This window comes from Cucurbita moschata, unplaced genomic scaffold (assembly GCF_002738365.1).
Source record: "Cucurbita moschata cultivar Rifu unplaced genomic scaffold, Cmos_1.0 Cmo_Scf00001, whole genome shotgun sequence".
Taxonomy (NCBI): domain Eukaryota; kingdom Viridiplantae; phylum Streptophyta; class Magnoliopsida; order Cucurbitales; family Cucurbitaceae; genus Cucurbita; species Cucurbita moschata.
In genome coordinates this window covers 7,781,287-7,798,469 of record NW_019268517.1, presented here as the reverse complement: position 1 = coordinate 7,798,469, position 17,183 = coordinate 7,781,287, and the positions used below count along the sequence as shown (strand labels likewise).

General features: G+C 29.7%; 2 protein-coding genes across 2 annotated transcripts; both read left to right on the top strand.

Annotated features, from left to right (window-relative positions):
- The first annotated feature begins 7,724 nt into the window (after positions 1–7,724).
- Positions 7,725–8,378, top strand: LOC111454760 (nuclear transcription factor Y subunit B-9-like). Its single transcript, XM_023096284.1, has one exon. The coding sequence runs from the start codon at positions 7,725–7,727 to the stop codon at positions 8,376–8,378; it is 654 nt and encodes a 217-aa protein (XP_022952052.1).
- Positions 8,379–12,637: 4,259 nt separating this feature from the next.
- On the top strand, positions 12,638–14,335 carry LOC111448893 (nuclear transcription factor Y subunit B-9-like). The gene is made up of 2 exons (XM_023088677.1): positions 12,638–12,750; positions 13,661–14,335. The coding sequence occupies exons 1-2, from the start codon at positions 12,675–12,677 to the stop codon at positions 14,299–14,301; spliced, it is 717 nt and encodes a 238-aa protein (XP_022944445.1). The 5' UTR covers positions 12,638–12,674; the 3' UTR covers positions 14,302–14,335.
- Positions 14,336–17,183: the final 2,848 nt, after the last annotated feature.

The following is a 17,183-nucleotide window of genomic DNA, read 5'->3' as shown; positions in this document are numbered from 1 at the left end:
TTTTCTCTTAAATTAGATTTTCCACTTCTTTTTTTTATCTGTACAATAAAATATACGGTAATTCACAAATTAATTGATTTTTAGAAAAATCAAAATTCGGGTTCGGTTCCTGAGTTGATTTTTTTTGTATGGTTAATTAGATAAACACCAAAATAGAGTTTCATCCCAACTTTACTTTATCCTATTTTTAATTATTATCAAGATTAAAAATATTAGTGATGTGGCGTGATGTGTGAATATTTGATATTTCAATTATTAACGTAAATTGTATTTTAAATAAGTATAATTTTTTAAACTATCTGATAATCTAACTCAACCTAACCTGAAAATAAAGGGTTGTGTTAAATTAGATTCGATTGTGAACTCTATTAAGTTGCTCTAGTCACCAACCCAACCATTGTCACAGCTCAATCGGTGTACATCTCTAATAAAATTCTCCAAGATTTCAAATAATTATAGAGGAAAAATTGTCGTATTTTTTAATTATTTTTTTGAAAATTTTTATTTAAAATCAAATAAAATGAGCAAAATCGTGATCGAAACTATAAGTTGTTGCAATGACGCCCTTGAACTTCCAAAATTGATCGATCTCTCCATTTGTGAAATTATTAGTATCGATCGTACTATTGAGATTGTTCAAATAAACTTAAATTTGTTCTTGAATTTAATGTCTCATGTATAGGTTATGAAGTTCACGACTACTCGTTAAAAGTTATCGCTTTTGTAATTATTCATTTTAAAATAAGTATATACATAGTTTGTAATGTATAATAGATGAAAAACATCAACTTACTCACTCGAATTTAACATATGATTTAGGTTTAATAGCTAGGCACCCGAAACTAGCACACGTTCCTCGAGTTCTTGGCTCTTTGACAATACTGCAATGCTTCTACTCATAACGTTGTGTACCAAAATCTAAAATGTAAACATAAACAAATGCATCATTCAGATTGAGCGTAATACTTGTTGTCTCGAGCAAATTCCTTCAACAGTTATGTCATTGGCAAGAACAACTCGATCACCACATACATTAGTTTAATTCGATATGTCGAAGCCTAAGTTCACACCCTTAGCCTCAGTAAAGGGTCGAGGGTGAGGTCGACCTCTCAAAGGGGCACGTCATGCACATTTTGACTCGTGGTCTTGAACCTAATCGATCTTCAAAAAAAATAATAATAATAATAATAATAAATTGTTTTCATTAACCAACAATGTGTGATATACATTGAATATATATTTTTTAAAAATATATATATTTTTTAATTTGAAGGTATAATATAAATGGACTTTTTTTTAATAAAAAAACAATTACTTGGAAATCGGGAGTACAGTAATTGGTCCACGTGGATAAAACGGCAGCGTTAAAGATCGCAAAGTTCGGGTATTGGAGGCTAAAGAAATGTGAACCGCCCAAAAAAAGTGCAACTTTCGGGGATTTTTTTTTTTTTTTTTTTTAATATAATTTATAAATTTTTTAAATTCGGAATTTAAAGTTTATCCTGTGTGAAGGTTTTTGGGGGTTTCTTAATGGTGAAGTTTACAGGAAAAATATAATTATAAATATTAATAAAATTAAAAAATATGAATTATTCGGGATTAGAAAGAAGTATGTAAGGAATATGAAAAAATAATGAGGCTTTATATAAATAAATAAATGAATAAAATTCAAGAAAATTATGACTTATGAGCTTTTTTTTCGATTTTGTTAATGAAAATTAAAAATAATTTCAAGGGTATTCTTTAAAGAAACAATCTTATGGTTCAAGCAAACCAAATAGAAGAAGCAACCAACCAACCTAACCAGACAAGACACAAAAGCAAATATTAGCTGTATTCATAGTGTAATAGCTTAAACCAACAGCTAACGGATATTGTCTTATTTGAACTTTCACCTACGTTTAAGGTTTTTGAAACATTTATGTTAGGGACATGTTTTCACACCTTTATAAATAATGTTTAGTTCTTCCCCCTAAGAACTGGGATCTCACAATCCAACTTTATTCACGTCTTAACATCCTTGCTAGCACTTGTTCCCTTCTCCAATCGATGTGAGCTCCCCAATCCACTTCCCTTCACGGTTTAGTGTCCCCACTGGTATTCGTTACTCTCCAATTGATGTGGAATCTCACAATCCTCTCCTCTTCGAGACGCAGTGTTCTCGCTGGCACTTGTTCCTCTCTCCAATCAATGTGGGATCTCACAATTCACCTCCCTTCGGGACCCCACATCCTCATGTTGGCACTTGTTCGTCTCTCCAGTCAATGTGATATCTCACAATCTACTCCATTTCGGGGCCCAGCATCCTCGATGGCACACCGCCAAAGAGACGATATGAAACTTTTTAATGCATTGATTATCTGTCTAGCTCGAGAGATGCTATGGAACTTTGAACAAATAATAATTATTTATACCAATTTAAAAGTTAATTTAAATTAGAAGTTAAATTAATAAAAATATATTCGAATTTTGCCTTTTATCTCAAAAATTCAAGACAAATAAGTTAGTATTCTCCAAAATACTCTCAGGATTAGTTTTAATTTTTAAAAAAATAAATAAATAAAAAATATCTATGTTTCAATACTATTAAATTTTTTAAAGATAATCTATAATATATAAATAGACATTTTTCATCCCTATATCGACATAATTTTTTTAATTATTTTTTTTATAAAGGTAAGAGGTGTTAATACTATTTTTAAAATTTTATTTATATTTTTTAAACATAATATTAACCATATGTGTATTATTAAACCTTTAAAAATAGTTAAAAGAGTATTAATAAAACTTTTTAAAGTTTAAGAGTATTTTTTAAATACTATTAAAAGTTTAAAAATATTTTTTTAATCAAAACAATAACGATTTCTCCAAAACTAATATTTTATATGGTACCAAAACAACCCTGACTAAAAAAGTGATGCATGACGTACATATTATGTTTGATGCACGTGATGGCTTTATGATTAGTGTGATGGCTTTATGATTAGTATGATGTTTGCATGACGTTTTGCTTAATATGATGACGCTGTTCATATTGAGCATGCTATATGATGATGAGTGTCATATTGCATCATTTAGATTGACCTAGGACATAGTCATACGAGCATGAAAATGATATTAATATAAATATTCACAAAATGTAATGAAGAGATGAGACTGGAGGGTTGTATTTTCATAAATATAGGGCTACTTCCCCTAGAGATAATGAGTGTGGACACATCTTTTTCGGTGTTTGAAGGTGAACGAGAGAATTTTTAAGTGTAAGAGTACTGACTTTTAAATTTTAGAAATATTTTTTAAGATAAAATACATCGTTTAAGAATATATTTATTAATTTAACGTAAATTAGAAATGCATAATTTTTCAACTTTTACACGTAAAATTATGCCTAAGTCAAACTCAAATAAAAAATCATACTGATCAGATAAAACAAAAAAGACTTTACAAAAATAAAAAATCATACAGATATCAGATAAAACAAAAAAGACTCCACAGAAGATAAAAAATTATACAGATGTCAGATAAAACAAAAAAGACTTCACCACATTGCTTGCACGTGCCCTAGTATGTGTGATTCCAATTTAACTCAATCGGGTCTCTATTTAACCTTATTTGAAGATGAATATAAGCTTACTTACTCGTGGCAAGCACTACAACATTATCCTCATTTAAACAAATTTCATCGTTATTGTGACGTAAATTTAGATATGCTACCCCATCTCGATTTTGACAAAGGTCGGTACTGTGAGAAAAAAAATCAAGTATGAAAAAGATCAACAATGTTCTTGCGATTCTCCCTCTAGAGCATTTGTAACACAATTCTTTACGGGAATAGCCAACATAATTCAACAAATCATTTGTTTTTTATTAAATCGGGATTCAAAGAAATGTTACGGAATATGTATGTAAAGCTCATCACTCATACACTTTTTGAAAAAAAAAAAATCTACATCGCATGCAGAGCTCATCACTCAAGCTCAAAAGTACACAAGCACGTAAAAATTACTTCACATAAAGAAGATGATAGGTAGACATGAATGCAAATCAAATTGGTTACCTGACAAAAACCAAGTGAAATATTACAGACCGAGAAATAAATGACCAAAAACCACCTAAGCTCGCCTACTCACCTAGTCACATGTCTCTAATATAAACAATTCTTAATTATCGGATTTATAAAGAAAAAAATTAAATATTTCACGATCTAATCTTATACAAATTAGTATATGATACCTCACTTACATGTCTCTATAAGAACGATTTGGATCAAATTATTTATAACAACTATAAAATGGATCATAGTTGTAGACACGAACCTAAAAATTGTAAACTTCTTAAAAATCAAGAACAAAATTAAAAAAAAAAAATATTAGACAACTACTTAAAATAATTTTAATTGGGTTAGTTCAATTTTTTTAACATTAAAATAAAAGTTTTAAAAAACAATTTATTCACCTCGTTTAGTTACCCATTATTCTTAGAACAACACTTACAGTGAAGTTACCTTGATACTAAGGAACATGCTACTCTGTTTTTGTTTTAAAAATTATTTATGACAACTATTTTTTTTTTTTAATTTTAAACTTTAAAAAATAATGAAACAATTGCTTTATAATCATTAAATACCACATGAAAAAAAAACTTTTTTTTTCCTGCGTTTCTTCACAAGAAAGTTTTTTTTTAAAATAATAATAATAAAATGAGAAAAATAAAGTAAAAATAAAGTCAATTATTCCTTTCTTCTTACTTAATTCATACTTAAATGGTTACCTTCTAGTTTTTAAAACAAAAAAAAAATTAAAAAAAAAAATTTGTCTCTAAAATTGATATCTATCCCTTAGATATATTTTCAATTCTAATTCTAATGATTTAGTTGAAAATTTTATTAAGAATGTATTCGGGAGCATGTTCTCATGAACCTTAGCTCCATGAATTAAGTAGACATCTATACTTTCGAATCAGCTCGGTATGACTTTTTCATTGAAAACATTTGAATGTAGGTATCAAGATGTGGTGGTAGAACCATTCTCTCGATCAATGCAAAATATTCAACGATTGAGTCATGTTTTTATACTTACACAATTTACAACATCATAACCAAACTGATTCCTTTTCTTTTAGCCATATTCTCAATGTAAAAATATAACAACTTTTGACTCCATTTTGTACTTTTACATCATGCAGTATTAATTAAGTTAAAAAAACTGCAGCAAATAGTATTAATCATCTTGCAAGATGTTGTCCTATTCGGGCTTTTCGTTTCGGGCTTCCTCTCAAGACTTTAAAACGTGTTTGCTAGAGAGAGGTTTTCATACTCTTATAAAGGGTGTTTCGTCCTCCTCCCCAACCGCTATGGAATCTCACAATCCACCTCCCTTCGGAGACTAGCGTCCTGCTGAGTCTCGCTCCTTTCTCCAATTGACGTGGGACCTCCACCAAATCCACCCCCTTCGAGGTCCAAAATCTTTGTTGGCACATCGACTCATGTCCACCCCCTTCGAGGCTCAGCCTCCTCGTTGGCACATCGTCTGATGTCTAGTTCTGAAACCATTTGTAACAGCTCAAGCCCATTGCTAGCAAATATTGTCCTCTTTCGGCTTTCCCTTTCCGGCTTCCCCTCAAAGTTTTTAAAACACGTCGTTAAATAAAAAACATAAATCAATTATAACCATGTTCGTTATCAAAATCGAGAGAGAAGTTTTTTATTTGCGGCCCAACCAAACCACCATATAAAAGGGAATTGGTGCGGTCGTCTCCTAATAAATCTGACTTAATTTTAAAATTTGGATTATATTCAAGTTCATGAGTTTACACAGAATCAATAGGTGTAGGAGTGAAGGTGAAGTAGTGAACGAGAATGAATAAAGAGTCTTTGTTTAGAGTGAAGAGAGAGTCAAAGAGTTCGAGGGAAGTTCGGGCTAAATATGGGAGGTTGGCCAAGAACGTAACTTTGTGTTATAAAGTGATTTAGATTTTTGTTAATAAATTCTTCACTCTCCTTCCTTTTATAATTTCATTAATTAATAAAAATTCAAAATTTAAGTAATAATAGTTTGATTATCGTAATTATTTATCCGCGGTGAGAAATTACAAACATGACGTTTGGAGTCAGAGCAAGATGAATATGAAATGAGGAAGGTTTCAATTTAGAATCATTCTGGTTTTCTATATTCAAAGACATCGACTACTTGACTTACAGAGAGAATAGAAAGTGTTGCCCTACCTCTAATCTTACTAAGAGTAATTACTCTGTAGTCTTATAGGACAAATAAATTACATTAGTGTGATTTGGCTAGCTAAATCCCCCAACGAACAAATCGCTTCCTTGCTATTTTAAAAAAGAAAAGAGCAAACCTGCATGATTCATCAAGCCTTTGAGCACTTTTGCCAGGCACATCATTTTCATTATTGACTTACACGATAGGCCCTGACTATTTATATATCAATGTGTTCCTTTAACCAAATATGGTGTGCATATGCATTTTGTTCTCATAAAACCAAATACTACTAGAGATCGATTAGTAACTCATTACGAGAACCCAACATTTCATAGCGAGAAGAAAAATGAGAGTAGAGTAATATGATTGGTTGAAAATAAGTAGTACATAACAAAAAATGGAGGGAATCAAACCTATGTGCTATTGTGCATGCAAAGAAAAATAAAAAATTAATAAATAATATAATAAAAGAGAAAGACCAATTAATAAATAATATAACAAAATGGCATGGATTTGACCGGACACCGGTTCAACGTGGATCAACTTAAAAAGGCCTATAAATCTCTCTCCTGCTTCTCATCCACTCCTCTCAACCTCACTCTACCCAGATTTAGAGAGAAAAACAAAGAGGGGCAATTATGGAATTATGGAATGTGGAGGCAGCGACCTAAGGCAAGTATTTTCATCTCCAAAATTTCCTTTTTACCCTTCGCATACACCTTCTCTCTCTACATATATTATGTTTTGGTTCCTTGCATGCATCAAGATCTCTTATCTCATCATTTTTGCTATTGATTTAGATTTGCATGTATTAAAAAGCTTCAATCTGCCTTCTCTTTCCAATATCTTAATATTTTCGTACAAAATTCACGCTCATACTAGAATTTCAATGAAAGGATCAAAACTAAAACCCTAATTTGGAAACATTGGTTCTGGTTGATTGGTTGAACGTTTGAAAAAAACTGAATTACGGTCGATAATATTTAGGCCATAGTGGAAGGTTATATGTTGTGGCTCTATGGAGCCAGAAATTTTTGGTAAATAAATTTAAATTTATAGTTTTTTTTGTTGGTACACGTCATTCATATATTTTCTTCAGATGTGTGAGTTGGCAGTGTTGTGACGTGGTTAATTAACAAATAAAAATAAATAAATGTTTATATCTGTTGTCTTCCTGCCAATACACAAACAGTCCAATACCTCTTGCCCTAATTCAGCTTTTTTTTTATTCTACCGAATGGAATTAACTAACTTACTTCCCTTTCTTACCACGCTAGCCTTTTCTGGCTTGCGCACATGATTGATTACGGACACTTATGCTAATATATTTTAATATTTATTAAATGAAAATGAAATAATTATAAAAGACTAAAACATTCATAATTGAATTAAAATTTTGTAATTATTGAGATTATCTTGAAATAAATCAAAATTTGTTTAAATTTTTTTTTTTATACATAAATTATTTAATTGTTTTAATTTACTACCCTTTTCATTATTTGTTTGATGAATCTGAAGCATTTGGTTTCAGCTTTGAATGTATTGTTAACTACAAACAAGTCATCCCCTGCCAACAGCAACCACCAGCAATCAAATAGTAGAAACGTTGCGGCCAAGTCCCCTGTGACTGGCTCTACCCCTGCCTCAATCGCTGCCACCAACAATGAGCAGAGCCAACAATGCATTGTGCGGGAGCAGGACCAATACATGCCAATCGCTAATATGATACGCATTATGCGACGAATTTTACCCTCTCATGCAAAGATATCTGATGATGCAAAGGAAATCATCCAAGAATGTGTGTCTGAGTATATCAGCTTCATTACTAGCGAGGCCAACGAGCAATGCCAAAGGGAGCAACGTAAGACAGTGACAGCAGAGGATGTCCTTTGGGCCATGGGGAAGCTAGGGTTTGACAATTACATTAAGCCATTAATTGTCTTTCTCAATTGCTATCGCGAGTTGGAGAGTGATCGAATCCGTACAGAACCGATCATGAGGCGCAATGTAGATTATGGACCACACGTAGGGATGATATCACCGTATGGCCAGACGTTTCAGATAGGGCACGTCCCAACAGAAATGTTTGATGCAATGGGTAGGTACTACGATGGAGGTGGCAATGGCGGGTCGAGCTCGGGCAATGATAGTCAACTTTGATATAAGTTTGGCTATATATATATATATAAACATAATGAATAAATATCAAAAGTAACCAATGATTATAGCTCATTTCATTTGTTCTAATTTGATGGCTAGCATATCATGTATGCGAACTTAAATTTTTAAGATGGTTGTAAAAAAAATGATTAAATCAATTTTAATTTTATTTAGTGTTTTTTTTTCCATTTTTTCCAAGTTTTATATATTAAAAAACTAACAATAATAATCGTTCTTTTATTTAATGTTACAAAATAAAATAAAAAAATAAAAAAATAAATAAATATATATATATATATATATATATATTCCTTTTCAGTTTTGGAAAGTACATTTACATATTTAATTAAATAATTAAGAAAACAATTATATTGAATTTATTTTTAACACGATTGTTTAAAAGATTTTATTAGTATTTGTTTTATTGAGGGAAATCAGTCTAGGAGAAGCTCGAAAAGAATTTATTGAATTTTCATTTCCGAATCTCAACTCAGTGATGGATAAGCTTCATCATCGAGAGGAAAAAAAGTTCAACTAAATTGAGCCATGACCCGTGCATAGAAATTTCATTTTCACATACCTCGTCTCATTATTTCAAATCACAAAATTTTTCACGCTACTTTTTCAATGAATCAAATTTTTGGGATGCATTGGCCATAAAATTTAGAACGATAAGCACTTTATAAAAAATCGCAAAACTCTCCTCTCTCTATTGAAATTTTTATTTCTTTCAATACCCTATAAAACCGACCTCTGATGACAAATGAAATCAAATTATTTACTTGATTTAACTATTAGTTTTTTATGAATAGATGTTGAAATCAAATTAAAATTGATTTTATTTATTAAGAGAATAATCTAATTTGAATAATCCGAGAAGAAAAAATAGTAATGTTAACAGAAAAATGCATTATTGTCACATGTTAGACAATGTACTAATAAGTTATTATAGACAAAGGTAACAAAAAAGAATCATTTTAGACATCTGTACTAATAAAAATACAGTTAATTATATAGACAATTGTCACACAAAAAATCTTATTTTAGACCAAATACAGTTAATTATATACAAATGTCACACAAAAAAATATCTCATTTTAGATATCTCTACTAATAAGAATACAGTAATTATAGACAATTATCACAAAAAGAATATTATTTTAGACATATGTAACAATAAAAATACAATTAATTATATACAAATGTCACAAAAAAAAATCTTATTTTAAACATATGTACTAATAAGAATACAATTAATTATAGATCATTGTCACAAAAATAATCCTATTTTAGACCTGTTTATTAATAAGAATACAGACAATTGTCACAAAAAGAATCCTATTTTAGACATATGTACGGATAAGAATACATTAATTATAGACAATTGTCACAATAATAATTTTATTTTAGACATCTGTATTAACAAGAATACAGTTAATTATAAACAAATGTTATAAGAAATTTTTTTTATTTTAGACATATCTACCCATAAGAAGATTCTTCTGTATTTTCTTTCTTTGGATTTCCGTGATTTAAAGAAGAGAAAATAGAGGAGAGTGATATATTGATTAGAACGAGTGAAAAATTAGATTTTATTATGATATTTTACCTCTACCGGTGATTATTTGATCCTATTTATTATGTCATTTCAAGTTTATCCCTCATTTGTGTAAAAGAATAAAAATATGAATTTTACTACGTTACATAATTCATAGAAGAGTTTAATCAAACATTTTCTCTTCTCTATTGTAAATTTTTTTCTTCCAATGTCGGCAAGTACTTGGAACAAATCATTTATAACGATTACAAGGGGATCATAATTACTTAAAATCTTTACAAGGGATCTTAGTTACTTAGAATCTATTTTAAACTTTTTAAAAATCATGAACAAAATTTTAAAAATAAATAAATAAAATAAATCATAAAACAATTATTTAAAATAATTTTAATGAGGTTAGTTTAATTTTTTTAACATTAAAAATTAAAATAAAAGTTTGAATATTAAATAATTTATTAGATATGTTTAGTTACGGTTTGTTCTTAGAATTACAGGGAGTTACCTTAATACTAATAAACATGCTGTTACTTTTTTTTTTTGTTTTAAAAATTATTCATGCTAACTAAAAGTTTTATTTTTATTTTTAATTTTAATTTTTAATAATGTTTTCTAAGTTCTAATCAAAATGAAAATAAAAAAAATCTTTTTTCCACCAACAAAGTTTTTTTTTAAATACTAATAATAAAATGAGAAAAAAAAATAAAAATAAGGTCAATTATCGGTATTTAATTCATACTTAACACTTACCATTACCATTCTCTAAAATGAATATCTACCTTTGAGGTATTCTTAATTGAAAATTTTATTAAAAATGAGAATAAAATACTTGTTCGGGAACAAGTTCTATGGTCGGTTGATCTATGCCTTTGTGGCTCCCTTTTGGTATGGGTTTTCCATTGAAAACATTTGAATGTAGGTATCAAGATGTGGTGATAGAACCATTTTCTCGATCAATGCAAAACATTCAACGATTAAGTCTTTATAGTTACATAATTTACAACATCATAACCAAACTGATTCCTTCTCAATGTAAAAAAATAACAACTTTTGACTCCATTTTATACTTTTACATCTTGTAGTTTTAATTAGGTTAAAAACGGTAGCAAATAGTATTAATCATCTTGCAAGATGTTGTCCTATTTGAGTTTTTCCTTTCGGGATTCCTCTCAAGACTTTAAAACGGGTTTGCTAAGAGAGGTTTTCACACCCTTATAAAGAGTGTTTTGTCCTCCTCCCCAACCGATGTGGAATCTCACAATCCACCCCCTTTTGGGGTTGAGTGTCCTGCTGAGTCTCGTTCTTTTCTCCAATCGACGTGGAACCTCCACCAAATCCACTCCCTTTTGGGTCTAGAGTCTTTGTTAGCACATCGACTCATGTCACCCCCTTCGAGGCTCAACCCTCCCACTGGCACATCGTCCGATGTCTAACCATTTGTAACAGCTCAAGCCCATCGCTAGCAGATATTGTCCTGTTTGGACTTTCTCTTTCGGGCTTCCTCTCAAGAATCAAAAACAGAAATCAATTTGAACCATGGTCGTTATTGAAGTTGAGAGAGAAGTTTTTTTTATTCACGGCGCAACCTTACCACCATATAAAAGGGAATTGTTGCTGTCGTAGCCTAATAAGTGTGACTTAATTTTAAATTTTAGATTATATTCAAAACTTATATAAGTATAAAATGATAAATTAAAAAAGAAAGTCAAGAAAGGAAGTTGGGGCCAAATATGGGAGGTTGGCTAATAACATAATTTAGATTTTTTTTTGTTAATAAATTCTTCACTCTCCTTGCTTTTATAATTTTATCCATTAATAAATATTTAAAATCTAATTTTCATATTATAAAATTTCACATTTTCCTTTATTTTATTATTTAAAAATTTAAAAATATTTATTTTAATTTCTATCGTTCTAACAATAATAATTTAATTATTGTAATTATTTCTTTCATCAATTCTCTACGCAGTTGAGCGAGTATTGTAATTAGACCTTTAAAGTGATTTGACATGTCTTCAACCGTAGACGCTTCAACTACATGGCTTTAGAGAGAATAGAAAAGTGTTGTCCTACCTCTAATCTCACTTAGAGTTTGAATTACTCTGTAGTCTCGTAGGACAAATGAATTACATTAGTGCGATTTGACTAGCTAAATCCGCCAACGAACAAATCGCTTCCTTGCTATCTTCAAAAAGAAAAGGGCAAACCCGCATCATTCGTCAAGCCTTTGAGCACTTTAGCCAAGCACATCATTTTCTTTATGGACTTACAATAGGTTCTAACTATTTATACATGAACGTGTTCCGTTAACTGTATATGGTGCGCATATGCATGTCATTCTTGTAAAACCAAATACTACTAGAGATCGGTTAGTAACCCGTTAGTAGAATCCAACATTTCATAGCGAGAAAAAAAAGTGAATGGAGTGATATGATTGGTTGAAAATAAGTAGTACAAGTAGGAGAAATATAGGGAATGAAAGCTATGTGCTGCTATGCATGCAAAGAAAAATAAGAAATTAATAAATAAAATAATTAGAGAGAAAGACCAATTAAATTGGTGTCGTGATTACCAATGCCCTCCCCTCAAAAATTTATAGGCAAACAAAATGGCAGGGATTTGACCGTACACCTGCTCAATTTTGAACTTAAAAATGCCTATAAATCCCTCTGTTGCTTCTCATTCACTATTCTCATCTTCACCCTACCTAGTTTTAGAGAGAGAAACAAAGAGGGGCAATTATGGAATGTGGTGGTGCAGCAGGAGGTAGAGATGGCTTCCATAGCTACAGAAGGCAACAACCTAAGCCAACCTCGGGTATTTTCATCTCCAAAATTCCCCTTTTACCCTTCGCTTGCACGTTCTATCTCTACATATATTACGTTTTGGTTTCCATTTGTGACATGCATCAAGATCTCTTCATCTTCATCATTTTTGGTTAGTTTCTATTGATTTAGATTTGCATGTATCAAAAAGCTTCAATTTGCCTTCTCTTTCTAATATCTTAATATTTTCGTACAAAGCTCAACTCGGACTTGAATTTCAATGAAAGAGAGCCATTAGCATGGTACACAGGACCAAAATTGAAACCCTAATTTGAAAACACTGGTCGGTTGATTGAACGTTTGAAAAAAAACTAAGTCACGGTGGATAATTTTTAGACTATTGTGTTGTGTTACATGCCATGGCTCCGTGGAGCCAGAAATTTTTTGTAAATAAATTTAAATTTATAGTTTTTTTTGGTACACGTCTTTAATATAATTTTTTTGTCAGATGTGTGAGTTGGCAGTATTGGTGCGTGGCTAATTAACAAATAAAAAAAGGAAAAAATAATAATAAATAAAGGTTAATATCTATGGTCTTTCTGCCCATACAAATAGTAGAAAACTTCTTGCCCTAATTCAGTCTTTTATTCTCCATAACCAAATAATTAACTTACTTCCTTTTTTTACTCCACTTACTTTTTTCAAGCGTTGGGGCCTGATTGATTATTGGTAGTTAATGTAATGAATATATATTTTAATATTTATTATATGAAAATGAAATAATTATAAAAGATTAAAACATTAAGAATTGAATTAAAACTTTGTAATTATTGAGATTATTTATTTAATTTCGTTTTAATTGGTTCTGTCAATTAAAATCTTAAATTATGCTAAATTGATTTATGAAAATTTAAGCTTTTTAATATTTGTTTGATGAATCTGTATAAAGCATTTGGTTTCAGCTTTGAATGTATTGTTGACCACAAATAAGTCATCCTCTGCCAACAACACTCACAACAGCAACCACCAGCAATCAAATAGTCGAAACGTTGCGGCCAACTCCCCTGTGACTGGCTCTATCCCTGCCTCGATCGCTGCTACCAACAATGAGCAGAGCCAACAATGCATTGTGCGGGAGCAAGACCAATATATGCCGATCGCTAATGTGATACGCATCATGCGACGAATCTTACCCTCTCATGCAAAGATATCTGATGATGCAAAGGAAACCATCCAAGAATGCGTGTCTGAGTACATCAGCTTCATTACTGGTGAGGCCAACGAGCGATGCCAAAGGGAGCAGCGTAAGACAGTAACAGCAGAGGATGTCCTTTGGGCCATGGGGAAGCTAGGGTTTGACGATTACATTGAGCCATTAACTGTCTTTCTCAATCGCTACCGCGAGTCGGAGAGTGATCGAATGCGTACGGAACCGATCCTGAGGCGCAATGTAGATTATGGACCACAAGTCGGGATGGTAACACCGTATGGCCAGACATTTCAGATAGGGCACGTCCCAATAGGAATGTTTGATGCAATGGGCGGGTACTACGATGGAGGTGGCAATGGCGGGTCGAGCTCGGGCAATGGTAGTCAACTTTGATATGAGTTCGAAGTAAAATATGACTATATATATATAATGAATAAATATCAAAAGTAACAAATGATTATAACCCATTTCATTTGTTCTAATATGATGACGATGGGTGGTAGATGCTTTCGTTTGCAGGAACTTATATTTGTTTTTAACTTTTTAGGATCATTGTAAAAAAATGATTAAATCAATTTGAATTTTGTTTCTGTTGTTTTTTTTTTCTTTTTGAATTTTCTATATTAAAAAATTAATAATAATAACATTTATTTTGTTTAACGTTACAAAATAAAATACAATGATATATAGGTAATTATAAACCATTTTAAAAAAAAAATCTTATTTTAAATAGATGAAGAATACAGTTAATTATAGATAAATGTAACTATTTTTTTTTATTTTAGACATTTATACTAATAAGAATACAGTTAATTATATAGACAATTGTCACACAAAAAATCTTATTTTAGACATCGGTGCTAATATGTATATAGTTAATTAGAGACGAATGTCACAAATAAAATTTCATTTTAGACCTCTATACGTCACAAAAAGAATATTATGTTAGACACATGTACTAATAAGAATATAGTTAATTATATAGACAAATGTAACAAAAAGAATCTTATTTTAGACATTTATACTAATAAAAATACAGTTAATTATATATACAATTGTCACACAAAAAATCTTATTTTAGACATATGTGCAAATATGTATACAGTTAAATGATAAATGAATGTTGCAAAAAAAATCTCATTTTAGTTCTCTATACTAATAAGAATACAACCTAATTAATTATGCATCATTGTTAAAAAAGAATCTTATTTTAGACACGTATACTAATGTACTAATAAGAATACAGTTAATTATAGACAAATGTAACAAAAAGAATCTTATTTTAGACATCTGTACTAATAAGAATACAGTTAATTATAGACAAATGTAACAAAAAAAATCTTATTTTAGACGTCTGTACTAATAAGAATACAGTTAATTATATAGACAATTGTCATACAAAAAAATCTTATTTTAGACATCTATGCTAATATGTATACAGTAAATTATACACGAATGTTACAAAAAAAAATCTCATTTCAGACATCTATATTAATAAGAATACAACTAATTAATTATAAATAATTGTCACAAGAAAAATCTTATTTTAGACATATGTACTAATAAGAATACAGATAATTATATACAAATGTCGCAAAAAGAATCTTATTTTAGATATTTGTACGAATAAGAATACGGTTAATTATAGATAAATGTCACACAAAAAATCTTATTTTAGACATATATATAAAAATATAGTTAATTATAGAGAATTGTTATAAAAAAAATTCTTAATTTAGACGTATGAACTAATAAGAATACCGTTAATTACAGACAAATGTCACAACAAAAAATCTTATTTTAAACATATGCACTTAACTATTGACAAGTGTGAAGAAACGCTTTTGTGTTTTCTTTAGTTCGATTTTCGTGATTTGAAGCAGATAGAAGAGATGAGAGTGATATATTGATTAGAATAAGTAAAAAAAAATAACGTGATTATTTGATCTTATATGACCTCATATAAGAATTTATCCCTCTTTTGAGTAAAACGATAAAAGTATGAATTTCACTACGTTACTTATTTGTAAATTTTCTCCTCTATTATAAATTTTTTTCTTCCAATATCCGAAGAACGACTTGGATCAAATCATTTATAACAATTACAAAGAGGAACATAGTTACTTGAAATCTATTTTAAACTTTTTGAAAATCAAGAACAAAATTAATAAATTAAAATAAATAATATAAAATATTAAACAACTATTTAAAATAATTTTAATTAGGTTAGTTCAATTTTTTTTAACATTGAAATATAAGTTTTGAATCTTAAACAATCTATTCACCTCATTTAGTTACCATTTATACTTAGAACTACGGTGAATTTACCTTTAACACTAACAAAGATGCTACTTTAAGCACTTTTGCCAAGCACATCATTTTCTTTATCGATTTACGATAGGTCTTGATTATTTATACATGAACGTGTTCCGTTAACTGTATATGGTGCGCATATGCATGTCGTTCTCGTAAGACCAAATACTACTAGAGATCGATTAGTAACCCATTACGAGAACCCAACATTTCATAGCGAGAAAAAAGTGAGAATGAAGTGATATGATTGGTTGAAAATAATTAGTACAAAGAACGAAATATAGGGAATCAAAGTTCTGTGTTATTATGCATGCAAACAAAAATAAGAAATTAATAAATAATATAATTAGAGAGAAAGATCAATTAAATTGGTGTTGTGATTACCAATGCCCTTAGTTAACACGTTTAATTAGTTCTTAAAAGAATAAATCTAAAGATAATTTAAATGAAAATATAAAAACAACTGTTTTACGTTTAATTAGTTGTTGAAAGTGTTTAAAAATAATTAACATATATTCATACAAAAATAAAATTATCTACAAATTTCTCAACAAAATAGAAGAGAAAGTGATATATTGATGGAAAGAAAATAATTTATTTATTTTCAAATAGGTAAGAAGACGAGAAGATAGAACACAGGATCATAATAAAAAAAAAAATTTGTTGCGAAATTGTATTATATTTTCACTTAAACTTATTTATGGTGTTGACCCAATTATTATATTCTGTTTATTTACATCATAAAATATATTAAAAAGTAGTTGAAGTAAAAGAAATTTATTAGACTTGCATTGAAATATGAGCGTTGAAAAACTGATTTACATTTATAAACCAAGTGGATGACATGCATACTCAAATTCGTTGACATAATTTATTGTTTCTTTCAAAAGCAATGAATATCTGTTTTAATCGTTCTGTTTTAAAACGGATATAATGAGTTGTTGACAAGTGTTGAACAATAA